Source organism: Etheostoma cragini, chromosome 9 (genome assembly GCF_013103735.1).
Source record: "Etheostoma cragini isolate CJK2018 chromosome 9, CSU_Ecrag_1.0, whole genome shotgun sequence".
In the NCBI taxonomy this organism is placed as follows: Eukaryota; Metazoa; Chordata; class Actinopteri; order Perciformes; family Percidae; genus Etheostoma; species Etheostoma cragini.
Genome location: NC_048415.1, coordinates 19,744,360 through 19,754,607, shown reverse-complemented (window position 1 = coordinate 19,754,607; position 10,248 = coordinate 19,744,360). Strand labels below are relative to the sequence as shown.

Genomic DNA, 10,248 nt, shown 5'->3' with positions numbered 1-10,248 from the left:
CAGAATTTGCTGCGGGCCAATAAAAACTGACCGGCGGGCCGCAGTTGGCCCGCGGGCCGTAGTTTGGACACCCCTGCTTTAGATGTTTACATGCCTATCTGTGTATTTATCTCCTGTATATTCTTGTCTTCCCAGCAGCTATCACTCAGAAAATTAAAAACCCTGGCCAAGCACATGGACAGAGAGTCTGCAAACTCGGTGGTGTTTGATGTAGCCCACATCCCCCACTTGCAGGCAAAATCAGCTGCACGTAAGACGTAAGTGAACTGCGTCATCATCTACCCAACATAATATGACATCAAATAACCTGGCGGTGGTTCAAAATTCTAAGCAAGCCCTGTGCACTGGCCACCGGGATACTAACTGATACCGGCACACACAGCCATAGAGGGGAGAAAGAGAGAGACATTGCCGAACAAATGAGGAGGAAGCAAATAGATGGTAAATTCCACAGAAGGCAACAACACTTTTGCCTCTGTCAGCAATTCTGACAGGCCTTGCCTGAAGCGGAGAACAGAGAAAAACACAGAGGGGGAGGCCTGCTGGGTAGTGACATATGAGTGGCTGAGCCAAGGGAATCACTAAAGGAGGTAAGGAGAGAAGAAGAGAGGAGAGGAGAGGAGAGGAGGTTTTCAAAATCCCTTATTGGACCATTTTCAGACAAGATTCACAATCACAGAAAGTCAAAAATACAAAAACAAGAAGAAAAAGAAAAACTAAAATACAAAAAATTAAAAAAAAAAAATATTGAGAAAGGAGAGGGGAGGAGAGTTGAAAGTGAAAAGAGGATGAGTGTGGGAAGAAGATAAGTGAGGTGAATGTTCTCGTACTGACAGAAGACTATAGGGACAAATTACGACTGAAGACTAAATGCCCAGTCAGACATTCAACAGTCAGCTGTGACACCCACACACAGCTTTGTATTCACACATTCAGAGCAGATGAGCCAAACAGCGTAGCCTGCAATTACAAATAACAAAGGTGTGACAGTAACCAAGTGTTACGTGAACATCTACAGTAGGATCTCCATGAGCCAATGAGAATCTAGTAAGACCTCTTCAACTGACTTTTCCATTCATCCCAATTAACCAGTGTCAATGCCAGATTGTTATTTCAGGGCCACATAAATAAGCATAAAACCTGGGTTTATCACATATTAGCTGAATCGCCTTTAATGGACTATCCATTTAAGACCCTTCACCGACAGATGTTGCGTGGGAATGGGAGTCACAGTGTGAGGCACACCTTCCCCTCCCTGCTGCAGGGCTCATCAGACAAACTAGCTTAACCCACAAAAGCTTTGTGTTAAATGATGAGACACTCACAATATGTTCTTTATATTAGCAATACAAAAAGTAAGATCGACAAATTCAATCTAGGCTCACCTTTACCATGCAATTGAACTCAAACAGTGATAGAACCTATGATCGAGCATTTTAGGGTCTGATAATATCACTCGATTGGAGCTGAGATTCTGCTCCATTAGCCTACAACCCACCCAGTCTTCAGCTCTGCAGTGATACATTTTAAACTGCAAACGTCGGATCATAATTCTTGTATTTTGTATTTATCGGTATTTAAGCGCTCACTTTTCCGATTGCTTTGGTCAGAAAATGTTTGATTTTATTTTATAGTGTAATAGCTGACAGAGCCTGACAGATAAATTATGTTTAAGGCTGATACCGATACAAATATTTGGTTATTTGAAAATTCTATATATTTTTTTTTCTTTTTTAAATCCAGAAACGCATAACAAAACAAAGAGATTTCCCTAACATTAGTTATTTGTAGTTATTTATGAGTTCTCACTAAAGTAATCTGATCATTTGTTTTATTGTCACAGCAGAACAGAGGAACATCAAAATATATTAAAGTTCTGATAAATAAAATACATAAAAATACAAACTTAAGATATGAAACATAAATTCTTTTGAACAAAAAAAAAATTATAAGTTTTGCAGGCTTTGGCACGGTTTGTTCTTTGGTGGACAAACTATGCATTGAACAACTTGACGCAAGGTATCGACCAGACTGGCTTGTTTTATTGGAACCTTAAGCACTCTTGAAATGTTTCCTTAATAGCATACTGTATCAGGCCAGGACCACATTGATGATGGGCATAATTGAAATATGCCTTGCCACAGTAATATGAAAACCAACTCAACATACAGCATTGGCTGAGTCAGAGATGAATAAAGCTGAGGTTACATGGGGTAGCAGGGTTACAGATGTTGATAAGTTAAGAACAAAGAGCTTAAACAGTCAGCAGTGTCTTTCAGTCCTCTACCATAGTGTAATCACACTACAGGTTGCATCATACTAAGACTTGTCGTCTGTTGCTTTTATAAATATTTTATCTTTCTGTCAAGTCAATCAAAATACAACACAGATAGGTGTAGGCTGGCTGACTGTCTGTAAACCATTAATCTGAACACCTTTGGCAGGTAGGGTCATACTCAATAATGTTTAGTGCTGTTAATCTGCATGTGCAAGCTCACACTCTTTCTCCAGTAAGGTCTGTGTTTTCAATTGCATGTGAAGAAGGTGGCTGTGCACTGACAGGGTAGAAACACACTTGTGAAATCACCCCGGGTCTGTGCGACACGTGCCAGCAAGCATGCTAGAAAAAAGCATCTGCAGTGAAAGGCGTCCAAAGACATCCATTTTAACCCTCTGATGGCTGGAAACCCTCACCAGACAGCCATTTGATTGGGAAGCATATCCATCCTCCTGGTATAATTTACAACAGATTTTTATAAACATGATAAATCTTAATTGAAGTCAACAAGCTAGGCAACAACTGACAGAAGGGTACTTATATCTAAGCATACCTCCCTCATCTCTCATCACTGAAACACACACATGCAGCCACGACACAGTAGTGACAAAGCAGCTAATTGCATTCAACAGAAAGAAATTGTAATTAACAACTATGACTGCAAAATCAATTCAAAAAAGAAATTAGGCTGATACTTGAGATATATTTGAGAGTATTACGTGATTAACATAATTTTTACGTCATGGCCTCAACTGCTATAGGCATTTTAGACGAAGGACATGTTTTACTATTGCACAGTGGGAAAAGCACAGGTGTAAATAATAAAATGAATAATGGTTGCTATAGTTTCAGTGCCTGTGCATGATGGCTCACTAGTATACGGCCATGACTTACTGGGACACGTGTCAACCAACACACAACGAAAACACAACCAAACCTAACCTTCAGGGAACGTTCCCGTAACCAAAAATGAACGTTCCCAGAACGTTCTAGGAACCAAAAATAGTTGGCTAGGACTTAACCACAGCGTGTTAATGTTATTAGCAACAACTGTTCCTACTGTAACATAGAAATGGCTGCCAAGAAAAAAGGTGTTGTGTCTTGGTGTCAATTAAAAAGAAACACTCAAAAGATACATTTAAATATTATAATGTCTGGTCCAAGTGCTAAGTGTCGCAGAATGCCACAGTTAGCCAGTTAGCAGCGGTATGTTCATCAGCCGGAGTCCTTGCAGAAATGTGGATTAACTGGCTCCAGTAAATACCAAGATGGTGGCAAATGGTAAACCCAAATTGGGGCTTTAATGGTTAAATAATATATAATGGGGGATATTTGTGTTTTTCTACAGCATATGGTTATAGGAGGAAATAATTATAGTGGCCTAACGCTGGCAAAGGCAGGGGAAGGGGCTAATACATATAAGAGAAGGTGGTCATAAATCCAGCTACACCCCTTGCTTGTCCAATGTTAATACAAGCCAGTAATTATACTTTCAGCTATACTATAACGTTATACATATCATGTTACCCTTTCCAACATCGATTCATTTTGTAGGCACGGTGTGTTGTGTTGCTGACTAGACACGATTGTAACGTTACCAACATAAATGCATTAACTTTACACACGTTATATAACGTTAATATCTAACTTTACCTGAGGCTTCCCTCATCCACTCAGCTAAGTTAGCTCTTAGCCAAATGTTAGCTTACCAATTCCGTGCTAGCAAAGATGAGTCGGGACGTTCTGCTCACAGTAACGTTAAAATTAGCATCAGATGGATATGGATGTCAGTGTTATGAAATAAACATTAAAGGCGGCTCCGGTTTATATAAAAAGGCAATAAAGTACCCATGTCTGTGGCGTCCATCCCGTAGCTAACTCCAACGACGGTGTCCCCATCATCGGATGCTGTGGCCCCGGATAGCGGGCTCCCGTCCCTGGCCTCGGACAGCCCGACCGCTCCCTCGGCTGCTGCTTCCATTCAGCCTCCCGGAGGAAAAACAGGCAAGTCCTCCGTATGAAGACTCAGAGCGACGCCGCGATCCCGCTGCGAGGAAGGACAATGTGTTATTTGATGTGTTATAATCAAACGGAGGAATACGTGATAGTTATCCCCGACGGTCCCTTCATCTGTGCGGTGTTTCCTCACGACGGCGGAACAGCGTCCGCTCCTCTCAGGTCGATTGCACCTCACTTGGTGCTGCTGCCTGGTTTGGTGCTGGACACTGTAGCTCCCTCTGCAGGACGCCGAGGGATCTGCAGCCAGGAGCTCAGCGTGCCCTCCTGGAAGCTCTTTATCACATCAAGTCAGCTTGAACTGATGGAGTCTGAGTGGTTGCGTTACATTTACACTGGCTCTCAATCCATTTGGTGAGTCGACCTTTCTTTTTCATATCTTTTACTTTATTTGTGCTCCAAAAACGTATAAAAAAACAAGTAGGCTAGTTGTCATTTAGAGACATGGTTAACTGGTCAACTGGGTCTTAATAAAAGATTGCTCAAGTTCTCATGCTGACCCTGGCCTTTTGACTTCTTCATCTTTATCATACAGTTTTTATGTAAATTTTAAACATCTTATTAGGTTTTTGGCTCAAAAACAGCAGGCATTTCCTTTTATTCAAGTGCTAGATGTGCTTACCTCCTCAAAGCAAACTGTATGTGTATCATAATGTGCCTGTCATCTAAGTATTGAGTTTCTGTACTGTGAATCCAATATCCAAAAGATAAGATATGTGAAATGTTTCTAGCCAGAAAAACAAATCTATTTCATTTCAAGCTCTCATGCTCACTCATAAGCAGTTTTCTCACACACACACACACACACACTTTCATTTTTCAGTGTGACAGAAAACTTGCCTTTCTGTCTTTTTTTTGTGTGACCATTTTCATTATACAGAATGAAAGATCATTGTGCACAACAATATCTCAGTTCTAAACATCTCTTCTGCAAACAACACCAATGAAATACAATATAATAAAACTTGGACGCTTTCCTGACGGACAAACATTACAGACTACAATATCATTAGAGCAAAATCATAGTACATTTTATTATGATAACAATGCCACACATTAATCTACTAAAACCATTAATAATGTATTTGAGGATCGCTTCTCTCCAGAGAACCAAATAAAAAAAGCTTGGTCATCCTCCCAGATGGATTGCACGCCATTTTCATCAGGTCTGCTCTGTCCGTCATGCAGGTTTATGAACAGACCGTCACTGGTCTGGGGTGGATCCAATCTATATTCACTGGTGCTTGGAGATGTAGAGAAAGGAGCTAAAAGGGCATCGTTCAGTAAGCGAGGCATCGATTATCCATTAGCCGTTTACATGTATTGGGGAAGATCCTTTTCCACCACCTGGAAAGAAAGCAAGAGTAGAAGTTGACGTCCATTGTCTGAATGAAAGTAAATTAACATCTGGAGAGACATCACAATACACACATAGTATGTGAAGTTACAGCTATAGTAATATAGAAATCTTGCACTGTTTTTGTGTGAATTATGGACTAGAAATAATGTCAGCTTAGGGTCCTCTCTCACTCTTTCCTTTCTGAATATTCATTCAACTTATTCATATTCACAACACAACAGCAGAACATTTTTTTCTGTACACAATGTTATATCTATCTATCTAGTAAATAAAAACATGTATAAAAAAAACCAGAAAAACTCTTCCCAGGCCTCTGAAGAAAAATAGCCACATCAGATAAATATAAAGTCTGCTAAATTGGGGAGAACAAGTATTTAGAACAAGTATTTTTATTTCTTACTGGTTTGTAGGTGATCAGATACTTATGTCATGCAATAAAATGCTAATTAATTATTTAAAAATCATACAATGTGATTTTCTGGATTTTTGTTTGAGATTCCGTCTCTCACAGTTGAAGTGTACCTGTGATAAAAATGACAGACCTCTACATGCTTTATAATTAGGAAACCTGCAAAATTGGCAGTGTATCAAATACTTGTTCTACCACTGTCTATATAGAGGATGTTTGCTCCTCGATGCTGCGGGAAGGGTTCAACTCCGACCTGCGGCCTTTTGCTGCATGTCATTCCCCCTCTCTCTCCCCCCTTTCATGTCTTCATCTGTCCCGTCAAAAATAAAGGCAGGAAATACCCAAAAAAACCCTTCTTAAAAAAAGAAGGTAAATACATACACTGGGATCATCCAGGGGTCCATATCTCTTCACTACCTGACCTTCTCTGTTGATCAAAAACTGAAGAGAAGGAGGAAACATAGAAAACTCAAATTTATAGAAAATTAAATGTATATATATATATATAAAACAATAATTATAAAAATATAAAAAAATAAGTTTTCCTTTCATAATTAAAAACTTGTATGGTACATGTAGAGTCTACTTTCAATAAGTATTCTGTACGCTATTTGTAAATACTATAAAAAATGGCATGTGGTAAGCACTGATGCACAAGAATACAGTAGTATTAGTACAGTAGTAGTACACCAGTCAACCTTGGTGGTGTCTAAATACATAATAAATAACTGATATGAAATATTTACCTTGGTGAAATTCCACTTGATACTACTGCAGGAATGAAAAAACAATCATATATTAGAAAATAATCACTGAGTAAACACTATGATGGGTCTGGCTCCATTTTAATCAAAAACATATTCACCAGTTTGTGGATAATGCCTTGATAATATCGATATGCCTGTAATATCACCACTTACTTTCCCATGAAGCCTTTCCCGTTCGGCTGTTCTTTCAGCCACTTCCACAAAGGATGAGCGGTATCCCCGTTCACATCAATCTTACTGAACATGTCAAAATGAGCGTTGTAAGAACGGGCAAAATCCTTGATCTGCGTTTCGTTGCCAGGCTCCTTCAAAATAAAACAAGTTGAGAGAAATCATTCATATAACTGGTAGGCACTATTTAAGCCCTGTGCAAAGTGCCCTACTAATCCAATGCAGATAAAGCAAATGGTGGCTTAATTTACAACAATATCAGGGTTTTTCCTTCATATTCTGGCAGCTCCGAAAGAGGTTTTAGCCAACCCCCAAGGAAAATCACCAGCACCAAAATTATAACAATTGACAGTACAAATAGTAATTCAAATCCTTTCCGAATGTATTTAGGAGTAATTGTCCAAATAACTATAGAACAAGCAGAACATAAACTTGAATACATGAAAGCTAAACTCAGTTGTATCTGCAGAGTCAGTCGGTACTGAACCCTCCCGGTGATTGTACCTGCAGTGTTTAATTTTTTTTTTTTTAAAGCAGTTTTGTTATTGTTGGTTTTATTTACATTATATACATTTTTGTTTATCAAATTGTCAGAATTAACAGCAAAATGCATTGATTTCTGTTAAATAAGGTAACACAGACTCATTCAATTAAATACTAATTCCCCAAAAAAAAAAAAAAAAAAACATTTATCTGTAACATACCTGGTTCCCAAACTGGTTAGAAGGGAAGCCAAGGATGCTTAAACCTCTCTCAGCGTACGTAGCGTGCATCACTGCAAACTGAGAGTAGTTTACTGGGGTTTTGCCTCATTTAGAGGCAACATTGGTGATGATGACAACATTCCCCCTGAAAATACAAAGAGGCACACATACATCATTTTTGGTGATGGTAGGCTTCTGTATTAGGATGCTTTAGCACATTTAAGGAAGAGTAAATATGTCTTAGAAATGTACCTGTATTTTTCCAAGGAAACCAAATTGCCATCTATATCTATTGCTGAGAAGTCATAAATAGACGTGGCCATCTGCCAGTCCTCTGTCGGAGCAGACTGTAAAGGGAAAGAAATGAGTGGTGGGAGCTTCCTTTTAAAATGCACACAAGATAACAAGCAATATATGGTTTTAACATAAAATAAATGGAAAATAAAATGAAGAACACATCCAATCATTCTACAAAATCTGACATTGTCCAAAAGCAAGCTCCAGTACTGCAACATAAGTTCTCATCTCATTTGTTCGTACCATAGCCTGCAGCAGGACAGAGAAGAGGACAGTGGACCCTATCAGGCGCATGACTACCCTTCAGGAAGGTCCTCTGAAGGCAGAAAGCGTTCAAATCTGTAAACCCCCTGAGCGGATTCAGCTACAACCTCACCGTCAGAACACAATCCCACTACAGGCAGAGAGAGCACACGATCTGCTGTACTCATGTACCGGGAGCGGCTGATCATTAACAGAATTGATCGGCTGTGACTGTCCAATGGGTCCCTCTCAAATCTAGAAAATGCACATGTAGTCCACAGTCCACAACTTTATCACAACCTTATCGAGAAAGTTGACCCCTTATGAAAGCTAAAATGTAGGCCATGTGGGGTTTAGCCTCATGTGACCAGGGCAAAGGCCAACAGTCTGAAGAAATACATAAACTCATTATGCAATGTGCTTAATATTGGAATGAAAAACAAAAAGTGGCATCAGTGAATGAGCACACATAACCTCCTTAATATTACATCCATCATTAAATTCCCCCAAACACTTGTTAATTCTACCAAATATTCACAATCTGGGAAAACAACAGAGTTAATGTTTCAAGCTATTACAAAACACTAGTTTATGTTTTCTGAAAAGCTCTGTACCCGCCCATGTACTTCTCCAGAATGGTAATACAGCAGTAGGAGCACAACGGACAAAGCATTGCACAACATAGGCAACACACAGATCTGATTATTTTACACTGTTCTGGCTACGTGGGAATCCTGAATTATGGCTTTGACAAATGGTTACAATATATACACATTACTCCATTAAAATCGTTACAGATACTTTACTGCATAATCAAAACATCTAAGTAAAGAAAAAACTTTATGTAACGAAAATGATGAATGAAATGTGTTATGAAAGGCACAGTAATGAATACTGTCAATTGAGGGTATGGAATATAGACTAAACTACTTCTAGCCAGGAGTCCCCTTCATATTCATATAAATACCAGTATTTTGGGTAAACTGGTTTACAAAGGTGGGAAGTAGGCTACCTAAGTACATCCCTACTCAAGTACTGTATTTATGTAAAAATGTTACTTGAATCACACATACTTGATAACTTTACACTTCTACTCCACTACATTTATTTTTCAGACACATAGTTCCTAGTTTCTTTGATATTTTATAATGATAGTTCTGTGATTGTTTTGCTTATATAACACAATTCCAGTTGTAACGGCCAACGTCCTTGTGACCTTCTCAATGACTGTACATACCTTGCTGTACTTCTAAGACTGATTTAAGCCTATCAGCTGATACCAGCAGACAGATGGAGTGTGCTGATCCAGATACATCCAGAGTTACAAACCACACATGTACCTCTTTCACACTGCAGCACCCTCAATTATGTAATACGCAGTTACTACAGCGCGCTGCCTGTGTAACGTTGTGCACCACCAGGCGGTTGGTGAACTGAATGAGAAAGAGATGGTTTTCGGATGTGTTGTGCAAAGTCCCGAGTATTTACATACAGACAGTATCTTTACCAAAAGTCACTTATTGTTGATGTGGCATTGGTAAAGGAAAAACTGTGATTTTTAAAGTTAGATAATAGTCTGACATCACTGTTTACGCAATTAGAAATCACAGGAGCACGCACACCACACATACCAAGCACCGTAGTTTACGTTACCGTTTGGGATAAAACGAAGTACAGTACAATCGTTAGTAGTACTCCACAGCTGGCCACAGCCCCAAAAGTTAAAATAGCAAATAACGGCCTCATTCTTTATATAGGAAAGGCCACATTTATTCAAATATAGCTGCACAATAGCTGCTAATACTGCACGACTATGCCCCGCAGTTTGTTGTGAAACACTTTCTTTAACTGTCTATGGTGAAACAGCGTTGGGTGAGCACCGGAAACAGGAAACAACACCTATGGTCTGTATCGGACTTATAAAACCATCACTAAAAAATATATTATTATTCTTATGAATACTGTTATTATAGAATAACCTAATGGTTATAATTATTGTTGTT

General features: G+C 39.1%; 2 protein-coding genes across 10 annotated transcripts in view; both read right to left on the bottom strand.

Moving 5' to 3' along the window:
* The window catches only part of pip5k1ca (phosphatidylinositol-4-phosphate 5-kinase, type I, gamma a), a 48,311-nt gene extending 43,675 nt beyond the window's left edge, over positions 1 to 4,636 (bottom strand). For 3 of the 7 annotated variants that reach the window (XM_034880987.1, XM_034880986.1, XM_034880984.1), the window contains exon 1: positions 4,127 to 4,634. In XM_034880987.1, coding sequence (XP_034736878.1) covers positions 4,127 to 4,259 — 133 coding nt within the window. In that variant the 5' untranslated portion in view covers positions 4,260 to 4,634. Of the gene's footprint in view, positions 1 to 4,126 lie in introns of all 7 variants that reach the window. The other 4 variants (XM_034880982.1, XM_034880983.1, XM_034880988.1 and 1 more) reach the window with 4 other exon arrangements.
* Positions 4,637 to 5,301: 665 nt separating this feature from the next.
* gpx4a (glutathione peroxidase 4a) lies at positions 5,302 to 10,135 on the bottom strand. Of its 3 annotated transcripts, none has more exons than XM_034880991.1 (7): positions 9,926 to 10,135; positions 7,958 to 8,052; positions 7,706 to 7,850; positions 6,984 to 7,135; positions 6,810 to 6,834; positions 6,445 to 6,504; positions 5,302 to 5,641 (listed from the first exon to the last, which is right to left on the bottom strand). In XM_034880991.1, exons 1-7 carry the CDS (start codon positions 9,989 to 9,991, stop codon positions 5,609 to 5,611), a joined length of 576 nt encoding a protein of 191 aa, XP_034736882.1. In that variant the 5' UTR covers positions 9,992 to 10,135; the 3' UTR covers positions 5,302 to 5,608. The 3 variants fall into 3 exon arrangements, with proteins under 3 accessions (XP_034736882.1, XP_034736881.1, XP_034736883.1); XM_034880990.1 differs by having other exon boundaries at positions 9,899 to 10,103; XM_034880992.1 differs by lacking the exon at positions 9,926 to 10,135 and adding an exon at positions 8,246 to 8,525.
* Between the last annotated feature and the right edge of the window lie 113 nt (positions 10,136 to 10,248).